Source organism: Schistocerca nitens, chromosome 2, assembly GCF_023898315.1.
Source record: "Schistocerca nitens isolate TAMUIC-IGC-003100 chromosome 2, iqSchNite1.1, whole genome shotgun sequence".
In the NCBI taxonomy this organism is placed as follows: domain Eukaryota; kingdom Metazoa; phylum Arthropoda; class Insecta; order Orthoptera; family Acrididae; genus Schistocerca; species Schistocerca nitens.
The window spans coordinates 343,499,767-343,518,379 of NC_064615.1; the positions used below are offsets into that span (position 1 = coordinate 343,499,767).

General features: G+C 41.2%; 1 protein-coding gene across 2 annotated transcripts in view; it reads right to left on the reverse strand.

The window, feature by feature from the left end:
- The window catches only part of LOC126236151 (WD repeat and HMG-box DNA-binding protein 1), a 172,918-nt gene extending 154,684 nt beyond the window's left edge, over window positions 1–18,234 (reverse strand). For both annotated transcript variants that reach the window (XM_049945236.1, XM_049945235.1), the window contains exons 1-2: window positions 18,021–18,234; window positions 17,746–17,857 (exon numbers count right to left, since the gene is read on the reverse strand). In XM_049945236.1, coding sequence (XP_049801193.1) covers window positions 17,746–17,857; window positions 18,021–18,097 — 189 coding nt within the window. In that variant the 5' untranslated portion in view covers window positions 18,098–18,234. The remainder of the gene's footprint in view (window positions 1–17,745; window positions 17,858–18,020) is intronic.
- Window positions 18,235–18,613: the final 379 nt, after the last annotated feature.

Here is an 18,613-nt window from a genome sequence, read left to right on the forward strand (position 1 = left end):
ATTTATCCTTGTTGTGAATACAGCATTCTTGATGAGACATTTCATACGATAACTATTAAACTATGTAAGGCTAATGGCGCCTTGCTAAGTCGTAGCCATGAACTTAGCTGAAGGGTATTCTGTCTCTCGGCAAATGAGAGCAAAGGCTTCGTCCGTATAGTTGCTAGCAACGTCGTCGTACAACTGGGGCGAGTTCTCGTACGCCTCTCGAGACCTGCCGTGTGGTGGCGCTCGGTCTGCGATCACACAGTGGCGACACGCGGGTCCGACATGTACTAATGGACCGCGGCCGATTTAAGCTACCACCTAGCATGTGTGGTGTCTAGCAGTGACACCACACCTACTAGAATAGTACAAGTTTATATGCCAAATAGCTCTGCAGATGATGAAGAAATTGATGAAATGTATGACGAGATAAAAGAAATTATTCAGGTAGTGAAGGGAGACGAAAATTTAATAGTCATGGGTGACTGGAATTCGTCAGTAGGAAAAGGGAGAGAAGGAAACATAGTAGGTGAATATGGATTGGGGGGAAGAAATGAAAGAGGAAGCCGCCTTATAGAATTTTGCACAGAGCATAACTTAATCATAGCTAACACTTGGTTCAAGAATCATAAAAGAAGGTTGTATACCTGGAAGAATCCTGGAGATACTAAAAGGTATCAGATAGATTATATAATGGTAAGACAGAGATTTAGGAACCAGGTTTTAAATTGTAAGACATTTCCAGGGGCAGATGTGGATTCTGACCACAATCTATTGGTTATGAACTGCAGATTGAAACTGAAGAAACTGCAAAAAGGTGGGAATTTAAGGAGATGGGACCTGGATAAACTGAAAGAACCAGAGGTTGTAGAGAGTTTCAGGGAGAGCATAAGGGAACAACTGACAGGAATGGGGGAAAGAAATACAGTAGAAGAAGAATGGGTAGCTCTGAGGGATGAAGTAGTGAAGGCAGCAGAGGATCAAGTAGGTAAAAAGACGAGGGCTAATAGAAATCGTTGGGTAACAGAAGAAATATTGAATTTAATTGATGAAAGGAGAAAATATAAAAATGCAGTAAATGAAGCAGGCAAAAAGGAATACAAACGTCTCAAAAATGAGATCGACAGGAAGTGCAAAATGGCTAAGCAGGGATGGCTAGAGGACAAATGTAAGGATGTAGAGGCTTGTCTCACTAGGGGTAAGATAGATACTGCCTACAGGAAAATTAAAGAGACCTTTGGAGAGAAGAGAACCACTTGTATGAATATCAAGAGCTCAGATGGCAACCCAGTTCTGAGCAAAGAAGGGAAGGCAGGAAGGTGGAAGGAGTATATAGAGGGTTTATACAAGGACAATGCACTTGAGGACAATATTATGGAAATGGAAGAGGATGTAGATGAAGATGAAATGGGAGATAAGATACTGTGTGAAGAGTTTGACAGAGCACTGAAAGACCTGAGTCGAAACAAGGCCCCGGGAGTAGACAACATTCCATTAGAACTACTGATGGCCTTGGGAGAGCCAGTCATGACAAAACTCTACTATCTGGTGAGCAAGATGTATGAGACAGGCGAAATACCCACAGACTTCAAGAAGAATATAATAATTCCAATCCCAAAGAAAGCAGGTGTTGACAGATGTGAAAATTACCAAACTATCAGTTTAATAAGTCACAGCTGCAAAATACTAACGCGAATTCTTTACAGACGAATGGAAAAACTGGTAGAAGCGGACCTCGGGGAAGATCAGTTTGGATTCCGTAGAAATGTTTGAACACTGAGGCAATACTAACCTTACGACTTATCTTAGAAGAATGATTAAGAAAAGGCAAACATACGTTTCTAGCATTTGTAGACTTAGAGAAAGCTTTTGACAACGTTAACTGGAATACTCTCTTTCAAATTCTGAAGGTGGCAGGGGTAAAATACAAGGAGCGAAAGGCTATTTACAATTTGTACAGAAACCAGATGGCAGTTATAAGAGTCGAGGGGTATGAAAGGGAAGCAGTGGTTGGGAAAGGAGTGAGACAGGGTTGTAGCCTCTCCCCGATGTTATTCAATCTGTATATTGAGCAAGCAGTAAAGGAAACAAAAGAAAAATTCGGAGTAGGTATTAAAATTCATGGAGAAGAAGTAAAAACTTTGAGGTTCGCCGATGACATTGTAATTCTGTCAGAGACAGCAAAGGACTTGGAAGAGCAGTTGACTGGAATGGACAGTGTCTTGAAAGGAGGATATAAGATGAACATCAACAAAAGCAAAACGAGGATAATGGAATGTAGTCAAATTAAATCGGGTGATGCTGAGGGGATTAGATTAGGAAATGAGACACTTAAAGTAGTAAAGGAGTTTTGCTATTTAGGGAGCAAAAAAACTGATGATGGTCGAAGTAGAGAGGATATAAAATGTAGACTGGCAATGGCAAGGAAATCGTTTCTGAAAAAGAGAAATTTGTTAACATCGAGTATAGATTTAAGTGTCAGGAAGTCGTTTCTGAAAGTATTTGTATGGAGTGTAGCCATGTATGGAAGTGAAACATGGACGATAAATAGTTTGGACAAGAAGAGAATAGAAGCTTTCGAAATGTGGTGCTACAGAAGAATGCTGAAGATAAGGTGGGTAGATCACGTAACTAGTGAGGAGGTATTGAATAGGATTGGGGAGAAGAGAAGTTTGTGGCACAACTTGACTAGAAGAAGGGATCGGTTGGTAGGACATGTTCTGAGGCATCAAGGGATCACAAATTTAGCATTGGAGGGCAGCGTGGAGGGTAATAATCGTAGAGGGAGACCAAGAGATGAATACACTAAGCAGATTCAGAAGGATGTAGGTTGCAGTAGGTACTGGGAGATGAAGAAGCTTGCACAGGATAGAGTAGCATGGAGAGCTGCATCAAACCTGTCTCAGGACTGAAGACCACAACAACAACAACATGTACGTCTCTAATGTAGTGTCCACATGTTTATGTGTATTTTTTAATTTAGTTTCTCAATTACAGACATTGGAGAATATCAGGAAAGACATAGGCGATTCTTCGGTCTCGCTATCCGTTGATGAAACCACTGATTCAGTCAGTATATGGCGCAAGTCATAGTTGGAAAACTCTCTGCTGACGATGCTGGACGAGGACACCTCATACTGTGCAAAGACGTGGAGCGAAGACACATGCCATGATTGCATGCACAGTGCAGGAAGCATTGTGTAAGTTTTGCCAACACTGAACAGTTTAAAATAAATTATAGGTAATATAAGAGTACAGTTTTTACATCATATCTCAAGCCAATAATTACTTTTTCACATCATGTCCCGAGCCAATAATAAAAAAATTTGTAAAATCCTTTGATTTTCTTTCAGGCGTGCTATGGAGAAGTGAAGATCAGAAACGTGGGGAGAACAAGGTTTTGGCCACTGTGGCAGATAGTGCCGCACATATGCTGAAGGCCACAGAGTATCTCCAGGTGTTTTACCCTAAAATTATTCACCTCATGTGTCTGGCTCACAGCATCCATCGAGTCATTGAAGAGGTCAGAGACCCACACTGCCTGAGGTCAACAGCCTTATATCTTTGGCAAATAAGGTTTTCATCAAGGCACCAAGTCAAGTGAGAACTTTCAAGACTGCTCACCCTGATTGTCCTCTGCCACCTGAACCAGTCTTGACGAGATGGGAAATGTGGATTTCAGCTGCAAACTATTATGCAGACAACCACAGAAAAGTTGAAGAGGTATGGATGCACATGTAGTTCTGGATAAATTGAATAAGCAAAGAAAACGAACACAACACAGAATTCAAATATTAAGCTTATTTCGCTGTACAGCATTTTTCAGCTTTAAACTGACATTCACTAGATTACTACTTTCTTGTTCCAGGTCCTAAAGGGCTTTGAAGATAGCGAAAATTTAGCCATAACAAAAGCCAAGAGCATCCTATCTTCCATCCGAGTGCACTTGGGTAGCCTTCCAGACCTAACTGAGAAACTTGAGGCTCGTAATATGGAAATTACGAAAGGCAGTGGCTCTCATCAAAGGACTCAGGACACAGAGAAAGAGTTGGCCAGGTCTGATTGGTGAGAGACTTAGAAGAAAATTGGCTGCAGTTCTTCATAGAAATCCTGGTTGGCTTAAGATTCGGAATATCGCTCAGTTACTCCGAGAATATAGATTATTTCACGTCTTCTGATGTCGCTGCTCTTAAATTTTTTCCTGTAGTGTCATGTGATGTTGAATGACCATTTTCAAGACTGAAAATGTTGTTTTTTGACCACAGGAAAAATTTTCATGTACAGAATATGGAAAAAATGTTGGTAGTTAAAACAAAGTCTAATTTTAAAATTTAGCAAGCTTATTCATCCATGTTTACTGGAACCTCATTCGATTTTGTATCACCTGGAGCAGAAACCAATCTGTCTCGAGTACAGTCAAGTACGGTCCTAAGGATAAGTTTTATGCTGTATGTTATGCGCACGTCAACTCAGTGATAATATGGTGCAACAGCTTTACTGTCATATTTAACTTGGACAGAACTGGCCAGGCAAGTGATCTAACTAACCTGCAGTGATGAGAACAGTTGTTGTAAAGATGTAAAAAGAGACGAGCAGAGAACAATATAATTTTGAATGTCGTTTAATTTTTAAACAGATGGAAATAATGGTAAAATTGGGCGATATGCTTTTCCGGTGATTGGACGGAAAACATAACATGCTCTCAATCTTATCTGACATAGTACTGTAATAAGAAACAAGAGTGATGAAAATTCCTGACTTTCACAAGGGCCATTTTTCTGCATGAACCATGTGTGGTGCAAAAGTGCACTGCCAGAATTTCACCACAACATTAAATATTGAAGCCACTGAAGGTATTAGACATTCAGTCATCTGGTAATCTCTGAGCTCCTTCCATATTGGATTACGAGGAATACATTTCAGTACTGCTCCACTGACAATGAGGCGATCAGCAATAGAATCCCAAGCCGCCAAAAAATCCACATTTCCTACTCCTCTTTTATGAAGTGCTGTTCTGCATTTCGCCATCATTCGGCACTGAAGAGTCACAAAGCTTCATGAATTAGTTCCAGTACATTTGGCAACTTAAATGTCTTGTTATCGACAAATACCTTCCTTAACTTGACTCCAAATCAATTCCACTGGATCCAGATCGCAGTGTTAAGGTGAGAACTGTAATGTAAAAATGCAGCATTTGTACAGAGTGCTCGATGGCATGAAAATTATTGTTTTCCATATTTCTACAACTTTATCACTCTGGCTCATGTGAAACCACATCTGTCCTATAAACCAACAGGCATATTCAGAGAGTATTTGATTTTTCGTTTTTCTCAAAAAAATTTAATTGCATAATGTTTTCTTAACTTCAACAATCTTTTATAAAATATTGATAATTCAGAATGTTTATTTGCAATGAAAACCAGAATTTTGCATGCGATATGTAATTAGGAACTAGAAGATGTGCATTTTTCTTGAAAAATGATGGTTAAGTACGAGTCAAAATTACAAATCAATTACTGCCCTTACAGGCGGTAATTCTTCAGTTTGGGAGGAGGTTAATGATACCATCAGTCAGCTTCAAGAAAGTCACAGTGCAGTAGCGATTATCCAACTAGACAAATATTTATCTGAGGCATATTTATCTACCAGTAGTTATTTCTTAAACTTGTGGAAATCCAGGTAACTGCTCTACCCAAAACTTCACCAATTGGTTCTGAAAAGATTAAATACTCCAGTTATGTCTGTGACCCATGAGGGTAAATTTTTCAAAAGGAGGAAAAATATGCACCAAGAAAAGAAACTGACTCACTTTAGTAAAACTGCTCAAAGGTTGTTTATTAATCACAACAATGATTTGCTCCCTTCTCTTAAGACACATATACTGTCATACCGATTGTATACAAGTACGGTACATAATTTCAGAAGGTAGGAACTAATTTTGATTATACTGTAGTTTTACATTAGCAAACTGATCTGCCTTTGGGTTGCAGTAAGTAATAACTATCTACAACCAGATGACTTATCTGGCATAGGAGTAACAAATTATAATCTTAAACCTCCCTCATGACTCAATCTATCCATTAGTGAAAACCGTATCAAATTCCCTAGAGTAGACCATGAGATTACTCTAAACATACAGACAGATACCATGGCTTTCATTTATAATACGAGGGCGGTTCAGAAAGTAACCTCCGATTGATCACAGTGCGGGTTGTGGGGGGAGTAGCGACGCCATCTGTGCGTTCACGCACTCAACAGGTCAGTCGGCATCAAGCCGTGGTCGAGTGAACGTCGTACCTGCGCTAGTTTAGTTTTTGTGGCAGTTTGAAATGTGTGCTGCAATAGAAAACCCCGCCAAATGTGAAGTGCGTGCTGTCATAAGGTTTTTTACAGCCAAAGGATATTCTGCAGCAGCTATTCATCGTGAGCTTTGTGCCGTGTACGGACCAAGAGTTATGAGTGAAGGAGTTGTCCGTGAATGGGTACGTTTATTTAAAAGTGGATGAGAAAACGTTCATGATGAAGAGAGGAGTGGTAGACCATCATTGTTGACTGACGAACTCGTTCAGACAGTTGATGCAAAAGTTCGTGAAAATCGACGTTTCTCAATGTCGGAGTTGTCTACTGGTTTTCCACAGATTTCTAAGACTCTCTTGTACGAGATAGTGACAGGAAGATTGGGTTACCGTAAGTTCTGTGCATGATGGGTGCCCAAAATTCTTACCGACCACCACAAAACTCAAAGAATGGCCTCTGCATTAGACTTTCTGTCACGTTATGAGGACGAAGGAGAACCATTGTTAAACAGAATTGTGACCGGTGACGAATCCTGGATTAAGTACGTGAACCCTGAGACAAAAGAACAATCAAAGATGTGGGCACATTCAAATTCGCCTACCAAACCAAGAAAAGCCTCGCAAGATTTTTCTGCCAGAAAACTGATGGCAACGGTGTTTTGGGATGCCAAATTGGTTGAATTCATGGAACGTGGTACGACCATTAATCAAGACGTGTACTGTGAAACAATAAAAAAGTTACGACGGGCTATACAGAACAAACGCCGTGGTATGCTGACTTCCGGTATCGTTTTTTTGCACGATAACGCCCGTCCTCACTCTGCTCGCAGAACAACGGCCCTTCTTGAGTCCTTCAAGTGGGACGTTATCAACCATCCACCTTACAGCCCAGACCTGGCGCCAAGTGATTATCACCTCTTCATGCATTTGAAGAAATGGCTCGGGTCACAGCGGTTTGATGACGACGAAGAGCTCAAAGATGCGGTCACAGGCTGGCTCCAGGCACAAGCGGGTGATTTTTATGCAGAAGCAATTTCAAAGCTTGTGAAGAGATACGATAAGTGCCTCAATCGCTATGGAGACTATGTAGAAAAATAGTGCAAAGATGTAGTTGTAAGATGTATATATTAAAATATTTTTATTTAACTTGGTGTATTTTTTTAAATCAACCGGAGGTTACCCTCTGAACGGCCCTCGTATATACAGAACAGATATTTTCAATAAAATTATGAAAGATCTCTGCCGTGACCAAATCGATTCCACCTCTGCCTTCAGTGATAAAGGACCTTGGTTCAATTCCTGGTACCTTCTCGGACTTTTCCGAGGTAGGAAGGTCTGATACAAGGTCCACTCAGCCTCGTGAGGCCTAATGAGGAGCTGCTTGAATAAAGAAGTAGCAGCATCCTTAAGATTCACCTACTGGCAGTAGCAGCTGGAGGGATTGGTGACATGCTGTCCGCTGTCCTGTGTCCCATGATCATGGACGTTCCTCTTACTTCCTTGTAGACAGCAGTTGGTCAGTTGGAACAAGCCTAAGACCTAATCCATAGGTGGTGTTTACGTTTTAGTCAAGAACATGTAACAATAATGAATTTTGTTTCTATAATTTCCCAGCCTGATAAAAATATTTATATCAGCCTGATAAAAATATTTATATTTCCTTGTGATATTTTTGATTTTTACTGAGATGAAATGTAGGACTTTTTCAGATGGGATCCAACAGAAAATTATTAATATTCTATGTTCTTTCACAGCAAGATACAATAAAGTAAAAAGACAAGTACAGTGACCTTGACTTAAAAAGGCAAGGAGAGTTCCTTTAATTATACTGAACCATGCTACTTCTATAGCCGTCCATAATTGCAAGATTTTGTACACAAACTGACCTCTTGATTATATCCCATAAATGTTTGATGGTATCTATGTCATTGTTTCACCTTGTGAGGTGCCACAGCATACCATAATGGATCCTCTTGTGGCCAGGTGATGTGTCACGAGCTGCAGACAATGCAAAATCCAGCTCCCACGTGGAGAAAGGGCAGTTGTAATAATATTCATCAGAGGTGGACTGGAAGTCCAAACTACACCTCCCAGTAACCGTCCAATCCTGTTGTTGTTGTTGTGGTCTTCAGTCCTGAGACTGGTTTGATGCAGCTCTCCATGCTAATCTATTCTGTGCAAGCTTCTTTATCTCCCAGTACCTACTGCAACCTACATCCTTCTGAATCTGTTTAATGTATTCATCTCTTGGTCTCCCTCTATGATTTTTACCCTCCACACTGCCCTCCAATACTAAATTGGTGATTCCTTGATGCCTCAGAATATGCCCTACCAACCGATCCCTTCTTCTAGTCAAGTTGTGCTACAAATTTCTCTTCTCCCCAATTCTATTCAATACCTCCCCATTAATTATGTCATCTACTCATCTAATCCTCAGCATTCTTCTGTAGCACCACATTTAGAAAGCTTCTATTCTCTTCTTGTCAAAACTATTTATCATCCACGTTTCACTTCCAAACATGGCTACAGTCCATACAAATACTTTCAGAAATTACTTCCTGACACTTAAATCTACACTCGAAGTTAACAAATTTCTCTTCTTCACAACCACTTTCCTTGCCATTGCCAGTCTACATTTTATATCCTCTCTACTTTGACCATCAACAGTTATTTTGCTCCCCAAATAGCAAAACTCATTTACTACTTTAAGCGTCTCATTTCCTAATCTAATTCCCGCAGCATCACCCGATTAAATTCGACTACGTTCAATTATCTTCGTTTTGTTTTTGTTGATGTTCATCTTATATCCTCCTTTCAAGACAGTGTCCATTCTGTTAGGCTGCTCTTCCAGATCCTTTGCTGTCTCTAACAGAATTGCAATGTCATCAGCAAACCTCAAAGTTTTTAATTCTTCTCCATGGATTTTAATTCCTACTCCGAATTTTTCTTTTGTTTCCTTTACTGCTTGCTCAATATACAGATTGAATAACATTGGGGATAGGCTGCAACCCTGTCTCACTCCCTTCCCAAGCACTGCTTCCCTTTCATTCCCCTCAACTCTTATAACTGCCATCTGGTTTCTGTACAAATTGTAAATAGCCTTTCGCTCCCTGTATTTTACCCGTGCCACCTTCAGAATTTGAAAGAGAGTATTCCAAACAACATTGTCAAAAGCTTTCTCTAAGTCTAAAAATGCTAGAACGTAGGTTTGCCTTTCCTTAATCTATTTTCTAAGGTAAGTCGTAGGGTCAGTATTGCCTCATGTGTTCCAACATTTGTATGGAATCCAAACTGATCTTCCCCGAGGTTGGCTTCTACCAGTTTTTCCATTCGTCTGTAAAGAACTCGTATTAGTATTTTGCAGCCGTGGCTTATTAAACTGATAATTCAGTAATTTTCACATCTGTCAACACCTGCTTTCTTTGGGATTGGAATTATTATATTCTTCTTGAAGTCTGAGGGTAGTGCGCCTGTTTCATACATCTTACTCACTAGATGGTAGAGTTTTGTTAGGCCTGGCTCTCCTAAGGCTGTCAGTAGTTCTAATGGAATGTTGTCTACTCCCGGGGCCTTGTTTCGACTTAGGTCTTTCAGTGCTCAGTCAAATTCTTCACGCAGTATCACATCTCGCATTTCATCTTCATCTACATCCTCTTCCATTTCCATAATATCTTCCTCAAGACCATCGCTCTTGTACAGACCCTCTATATACTCCTTCGACCTTTCTCCTTTCCTTTATTTGCTTAGAACTGGGTTTCCATCTGAGCTCTTGTCATTCATGCAAGTGGTTCTCCTTTCTCCAAAGGTCTCTTTAATTTTCCTGTAGGCAGTATCTACCTTACCCCTAGTGAGATAAGACTCTACATCCTTACATTTGTCCTCTAGCCATGCCTGCTTAGCCATTTTGCACTTTCTGTCGATCTCATTTTTGAGACGTTTGTATTCCTTTTTGCCCGCTTCATTTACTGCATTTTTATATTTTCTCCTTTCATCAATTTGTATTCCTTTTTGCCCACTTCATTTACTGCATTTTTATATTTTCTCCTTTCATCAATTAAGTTCAATATCTCTTCTGTTACCCAAGCATTTCTATCAGCCCTCATCTTTTTACCTACTTGATCCTCTGCTACCTTCACTATTTCGTTTCTCAAAGCTACCCATTCTTCTTCTACTGTATTTCTTTCCCCAAGTCTTGTCAATTGTTCCCTTATGCTCTCCCTGAAGCTCTCTACAACCTCTGGTTCTATCAGTTTATCTAGGTCCCATGTCCCCAAATTCCCACCTTTTTGCAGTTTCTTCAGTTTAGTCTACAGTTCATAACCAACAGATTGTGGTCAGAATCCACATCTGCCCTGGAAATGTCTTACAATTTAAAACCTGGTTCCTGAAACTCTGTCTTACCATTATACAATCTATCTGAGACCTTCCAGTATCTCCAGGCTTCTTCCATGTATACAACCTTCTTTTATGATTCTTGAGCCAAGTGTTAGCTATGCTCTGTGCAAAATTCCACCAGGGAGCTTCCTCTTTCATTCCTTGTCCCCAGTCCATATTCACCTACTACGTTTCCTTCTCTTCCTTTTCCTACTATTCAGTTCCACTCACCGATGACTATTAAATTTTCGTCTCCCTTCACTATCTAAATAATTTCTTTTATCTCATCATACATTTCATCAATCTTTTCGTCATCTGCGGAGCTAGTTGGCATATAAACTTGTACTACTGTGGTAGGTGTGGGCTTCATATCTATCTTAGGCAGAATAATGCGTTCACTATGCTGTTTGTAGTAACTTACCCGCATTCCTATTTTCGTATTCATTATTAAACCTACTCCTGCATCACCCCTAGTTGATTTTGTATTTATAACCCTGTATTCAGCTGACCAGAAGTCTTGTTCTTCCTGACACCGAACTTCACTACAGAAGTCCCCACCTGGAGATTCGAATGGGGTACTATTTTACCTCCGGAATGTTTTACCCAAGAGGATGTCGTCATCATTTGTCCATACAGTAAAGCTGCATGCCCTCAGGAAAAATTACGGCTGTAGTTTCCCCTTGCTTTCAGCCGTTTGCAGTATCAGCACAGCAAAGCCGTATTGGTTAGTGTTACAAGGCCAGATCAGTCAATCATCGAGACTGTTGCCCCTGCAAGTACTGAAAAGGCTGCTGCCCCTCTTCAGGAACCACACATTTGTCTGACTTCTCAACAGATACCCCTCTGTTGTGGTTCCACCTACGGTACGGCTATCTGTATCGCTGAGGCACGCAAGCCTCCCCACCAACGGCAAGGTCCATGGTTCATGGGGGCCGTCCTATCCTCCTATGGCACTGGCACTGGAAACCTGGATCCTGGCTGGCTGTTGCAGTAACTGTGACAGAATACGCCGCCATAGTCTGGGAAATGTCTTGCAGATTAGTTTGGAGAGTGCCTTTCCCCACTACAGCAACCATGGGGCACCTGCCTCCTCTCCCAGAAATTCTCCTGATGGTCTCCCACACAAAGGAACTTTTGGTGGAACGATTAATGGTGTTCAAGAACTGTTGCCACGACCTCTTCTTGCTCTCTTGAATAATTCGGTGACACTGTGCTGTTGCCACCCAAAAGGCTGCAAGATTCTCTGCAGTTGGCCGACACTTGAACCTAGGCACACCTGGTCCTGATGGCAGAGTGGCATTCAGCACTCCACCACGAGACAGGTTGCCTCTTCTGTTGTCCCATGCACTGTAGAATGGATGCTACAGCGGCATGGTGGATCATTTTGGTAATACGACGCCACCCATGCCTCGACACTCGAACAATGTTCGAACTGGTCCAACTGGCTATAAAGTGTCGAGTTGGTTCTATCGAGAACCCATCGTGGCAGTTTCCTTTCAGGTTCCACCCCATCGGGCAGGTGAATCCAGATCAGGAAGTAATCACTTCCATACAAGTCAGCTGGAGAGCAAAGCAAGAGATCAATGACACAGAAGACCCTGTTGGTGTGCAAAAGTGAGAGCTCCGTCCTGCATTTAGCAAGTATGTGCATCATGACATGAGAAGCCTCTCAGTAGCTCTACCCCTGGGGCACGTAGTTGCAGAGCCCTAAAGCATATTGTGTGCATTAAAATCGCCACAGAGGATGAAGGAGCAGGGAAGCTGTATAATAATGTCGGTTCAGGCCTCTTCATCAAGTGCATCATGCGGGGGCAAGTAAAGGAAACATATCGTCAATGGATGACATACGCGCACTGATACAGCAACTGCTTGTAAAGTCGTCATAAGTGAGACAGGCAAGGAAGCAGAAGTCGGTACTGACGAAAATACCTACACCTCCTCTAGCAATCTCTCCACTCAGGTCATCCTATCTGTGTAGTACATTGTCTTGTAGCTCAGGGGTGTACGATTGATGGAAAAGAGTCTCCTGGAGAAACAGACATAGTGATCTACGCTCAGATTAGGGACGGAGTTCCTCCACATGCATCCTGAACTCCTGCAAGCTCCACTGTAAAATGGGAACCATATCATCAAGGTGGTTTTAATTTACCCCTATCTTTCCACCGTGGAAGTGAAACACTTGTAGAGTGAGGGGGAGTGGAGGGGCTGCCTGGGGGGTCAGGTATTTTCCCCTACCTCGAGATGGCTGGATGTTTGTGCTGTCCTCATCATTTCATCATCATTCATGAAAGTGGCGAGATTGGACTGAGCAATGGTTGGGAATTTGTACGGGCACTGATAACCGCCCAGTTGAGTGCCCCACAAACTAAACATCATCGTCTTCATCATCCTCATCAATCAGACGTGAAAGAATGACATCTGACATTGCTCAGGACAGCTTTTAACCAGAACATCACAAACCTTTCCCTGCACCCTGTTCCTTCAAGGGAGAGGGGGAAAGATGGCGCTGACAGGCGCTGTGCTTGTTGTGTGCCTTCTTGACACTCAATCGGAACTGTTGCTGGTCTTTTCTGTGGTGATTGCTTGGACTGTTTTATCCATACTCGTTTTGCTGTGGCATGTACACATGCAAGTACAGGTGCTGGTGGTGGATGGTTGTACACTAGACAATGTCTGAGTCAAGGTGTTGACAGGCGCTGTGCTTGTTGTGTGCCTTCTTGACACTCAATCGGAACTGTTGCTGGTCTTTTCTGTGGTGATTGCTTGGACTGTTTTATCCATACTCGTTTTGCTGTGGCATGTACACATGCAAGTACAGGTGCTGGTGGTGGATGGTTGTACACTAGACAATGTCTGAGTCAAGGTGTTGACCTTAGGAACAGGTTTCTGCGCCATGGAAGCATAAGAAGTGATGAAGATGGGAGGTTTCATTGCCTTATATTCCTTTTTGGCTTCAGTATAGGGGATCTGCTTGGTGACTCTTAGCTCCTGAATTTTTCATTCCTCTGCAAAAGCGGGCAGTTTTGCCGCCAGACTGGGTGGCTCCCAGAGCAGTTAACGCAGATTGCTGGAAATGGACCGTCAGTCCCACCTTCATGGGCTGCCGTTCCACATTTGCCACAGGTCACTTCACGTCCGAAACTCTGCATTGTGTGACCAAAATGCTGGCATTTGTAGCATCGCATACAGTTAGGTACATAAGGCCTAACCCTAAGGTGGAGGAAACCTGCCATGATTTGGTCAGCCAACGTCGGAGAATTAACGGTCACAATGAAGGTGGCAGTCTTCTCAATTTCTCCATTATTCCTATGCATCCTTTGCTCCACATCCACTATCCCCTGTAATGTTCATTCCTGTTTAAGATCAGCTACACTGATATCCATAATGTGACCACATCCTTGCTAGAGTTAACAGAGTTATGCAGTTCAACAGTTACATCATATTCATCCAATTATTTGGTCTTCGGAAGTAGTTCCACCGGCCTTGACCCGAGTCTCAGCCGGTAGGGAACCATTCCCCGAAGCCACTTAATAGACTTTAGGTTTCCAGCAAGTCCTTTCAAGCCTTTAATGGATATAGAAGGGGGGACACGTGCCCTCCTTCCACTTAAAGACCAGAATAACATATTGATTTATGAATCCTTGAGCCCTGTTACTATAATTCAACTGATGCAGGTTACCATGGGAGCTAGCCTCCCTAATTTGTTTGGATGATTGGGTGTGAATACTCCCAGGTGGTACGCCCTTCCCACTGGGAGGAGGAGAAGATGATTTCAGAGGTTCCATCTCCATTCCAGGAGCAGCTAGGGAAAGATGGGTCCACTCAGACAGTGCCCCGTGTGCCTGAGTAAACCTTATACAACTGAGGTGCGGCACGTTCCCCAGAGGTGGCCCGCTAATGACTATTCCACCTCAAAAGCCATGCATCTCGTCAGCAAGTAGTAAACCTTGAGATTGAGGGGTTTCTTATAAAGGTTTTTACCACCCTCGCGATCCAGGCGGTCAAGCCAAGATAACCATTCCCCATGACACACAACATTCCATTGCCGCGCCATAGAGTGGTTGCCGAAGCATGCCCAGAGTTTATGGTAACAGGAGAGTGGCGGTGCTTACCAGTTCCCAGCTCAGGAGCCCCGGGGTCGCGAAGCCTGTGCTCAGCAAGCTGTCTGTACATGTGCAGATCACTATCCCATGTCTTCTGTCACTTCAATGTAGCATCACTGTGATAAGTGAGTACTGAAAATCACTTTTCTACTTATCTGTAACTTTGTTGTATTGTGCAGACACACACATAACAGTAATTACATTTCACAGAAATATTTATATACATTAAAACTCACCAAGTCAGTACATATAGTGGCGGTGAGTCACTAGATGAATGTGCTAAAGACCCCAACAAAGCCTTCACAGACTAGGCCTACAACTGACCCTGTGACCAAGTTCACAAAAAATCTCACACAGCATATCTTCTCATACTGGAAATCAGTACTAAGTAGTCATACAAAAGCTTTCATCATCAATTGGATGCAATGATTATTAACACCAGAAATTGCATCTATTCCTCCAAACAGCATAGATTATAATTCTGTGAAATCATATGTCAATACAATCCTTCAGGTTGTTTCTGTGGTAATACTCCACCATTGTTGATTATCTGCCTATTAAATTTCATGGTCACTTGTACACCATCCAATTTACTTTAACACTGAAACCCTTACTCTTTGCCCTCTACGCAGCATCTGCACATCAATCCGTACTACATTTTCATTCCCTACTTTACCGTAACTCATAGCTTCACTATACAAGCAAATGATGCTCTGCTTTGATGTGCTTTAATGTAAGTACTTGAGTGTCACAGCCTTTCTTAAAAGAATACCTATCTCATTTTCTGCTCTTGGAAACAGCTTCACAACTGCAAATATCTTCAGACTTTTCACTGCCATTACGGTTGCTGGTGGTGGCAGACATAGGGAGATTCGTAGAAGTACAGCTGCCATTACGGACTCTAAAAGTCAAGTAAAAACTCTGTAGTGACAAATGTACTTCTACAAATCTTGCTCCATCTGTTGCCACCAGCAACCATCATGGCAGTGAAAAGCCTGAAGATAGTCTGAGGAACAGTCCAAAACTGGTTGCTAATGAATAAAAAAGCTGAAAATGTGACTGAGACTGTTTTTATTTAATTTTGGAGCCTCTAGTGTCTGTAAATTCGGATGAAACTTAATGAACCACTATTATTTTAATTCAGTCTCTAAAAGTAAAAATGTCAGTACACCTACAACTGCTTTCAACAAGTGAAGAGATAATCTTTCAGAGACAAAAGGTAATGCTTCTACTGTATTCTAGTTTTGTCCTTTAATAACACCACTGATTTATGGTTACATTTATCTACAGTTTTATGCAATAATCTTACATGTATACACAGTAACACCACCCTCTAACCTGCCTACAACTTTTATCAGCACAAGTGTAGCTTGGTGGTTCAGTGGTACTGTGCCAGATTATGGACCTAAAGGTATTAGATTCAATTCTCAGTCACTTCTAGGATTTTTATATGTCGCTTACAAATTCTTTCATCTCTGGCAAACCTTCCTAGGGTGTTAAATGTCGAGATGCACTGTGGTTTGGAGCCCACATTAAACTGTAGGTCCTCCTGTAAGTAGCTGTGTAAGTAAGTTCAGATGTCACAGGAAGGCAAGAGGGAAATACGGAAGCGTCCGATCCCGCCTGTCTGCTTTGACCCATGACGTCACAATTACTGTTAACATTCCTTTAGTTGTATCATGCCACAAATTCATTTTCTCACCAATATTATTCAGTACCCCTCAATTGCTACAGCTACACACCAGACAAATAAATTTAGAAGAGACTTTCAAACACTTATCTACACTATATATCGTCTTCACTTCTGTCATCAGCAGTTATATTGCCAAGACCATATTACCTGAATTCAAACCCATTGAAAAATGAGCTAATATTTCAATCTGAAATGCTTTCAGCAACAACAAATTTAAGTTAATCCTAATAGAAAATAATGAATACATAAGCATTTAAAAGGATCTCCATATATTAATTGTGGTAACATTGGTCACAGCTAGTTCTCTACTCTGAATCATACATCAAAGTAAATAAGGCGATGATTGCAACACAGTTGAAACTGACATGTTTATTTGGCCATGAAGAAGTAATTACATTACATTAATTGTATTCCATTGATCCTATAGTAAATGGTGGCTTGGGGGGGGGGGGACTACGATTACATATTGGACCCACCTGAAATCTTGGTTGTGGTGATACGATTGATCTGTAGCACAGCTGAGGTCTAGATTAGGTTGTTTGGTGAAAATATGGTAGCGAGTTGGTGAACACAAAAAATGTAAAAGCAGGAAATTTGGTTGTTGCAACAAGTCTACCAGTAACGAAGCCTAATGATTACATCTGCAGTATATTGAAAATTGCGGAAGGATGGGGTGGGAGTGGGGGGGGGGGGAGGTGGTCCAATATGTAACTTTCACTGGCTGGGGGTGTGGAAAGAAGTCAAAGAGGTGCATTTAACTTAAGGACAAAAAAAAAAACAGTTAAATGACTTAAGATTACAAAATACTACAGTATTAATTCTACATGTAGAATAGCCAAACACTGTGAATTTTAAGAGAATACAAGAATTTGCAAATATTAAGTTATTTTATTCAGTCTCACTCCAACACATTATCTACTGTACATAACATAAAATGATCTGTGACAGGTTGTTATAAAACCAAGACGGTTTGTTGTTATAGTGAAATTATTTTTAATCAGGGAAATATACAATAAAGATAGGCTATAGAAAAAACTATTATCAATGTTATGTATGTAACTACACCAAATGAACTATGTACTTTCCCCTTACGATTTAGGGTCTACTATAGCACACCAGCCTTCTAATAACGCTGACTCCTGCTTTTATGAAATGCATTAAGATATAAAGGCAGTAATGTAGTTATGTCGACTGAAGACATGAGATTGAGAATTATTCTGTAATAATAGTAATGCTTCTTCAATGGCATAGAATAGAGTAAATGTTTCTCAATGCATTTCAATTGCATATTTACCTTCTGTGTGACAGCCAAGGCTTTCTCACCAACACACTGTGACGTCGAGTCATCGTCTTCAAGTCCCGCCCATATACGAACATCGCCGTCACTTCCACAAGTCAGAATGTATCTACGAAAAGAAAGAAAGAAAGAAAGAGAGTCACAACTTCAAAATCTTCGTGTTAGCATTTAACACGTACTGCAGTTGCTAATATAAAAAAATATCAGTGGGGATAACAATATAATGGATATTTTCTTGATACATCCTTTCAGTTTTTTGGTACGAAACTCACTTGCCATCCTGAGAATAGCAGACGTCTGTGTGGCCATCAGCGTGAGCATATCTCATCGGTCTTCTGTTGGGTGGCATCGTCGGACAATTGTTTGTCTAGAAAAACTCAGGAACTATATTTCCACTCTGAATATTCTCTATTCACTACTTGTTCAGGTAAAAACACCAAACCATCAACAATCAACAAACGCGTCACTTTCATGTACACAGGCACACATTTTGGCGGGTGTTATATCGATTATTTAACTACTGTTGTCATCGACTCCTGCTTCTCAACGAGATATAAACAGAAAATGATCATGTAAAATATCCGAATGTAATAATCAAATGTGCCACTCAAGCGTGCCACCAATCAACTGCTTAGAAGATTTGCCCAGCACGAAGAGTGACTGTGTATTCAACAATCCGTTCGAACATGGTAGAGCTCGTAAGAGCTATAAACAAGATAATGTACCTACATTATGCACATGAGACAGTTGGAATTTCACATCCATTCTTGGTGTGACTAGCCTGCCTACCCACAGGGTCATTTTCATGTTTGAATAAAATTTACTTTATTGTGTCATCGATGTCACCGCTGGAACTACATACTCG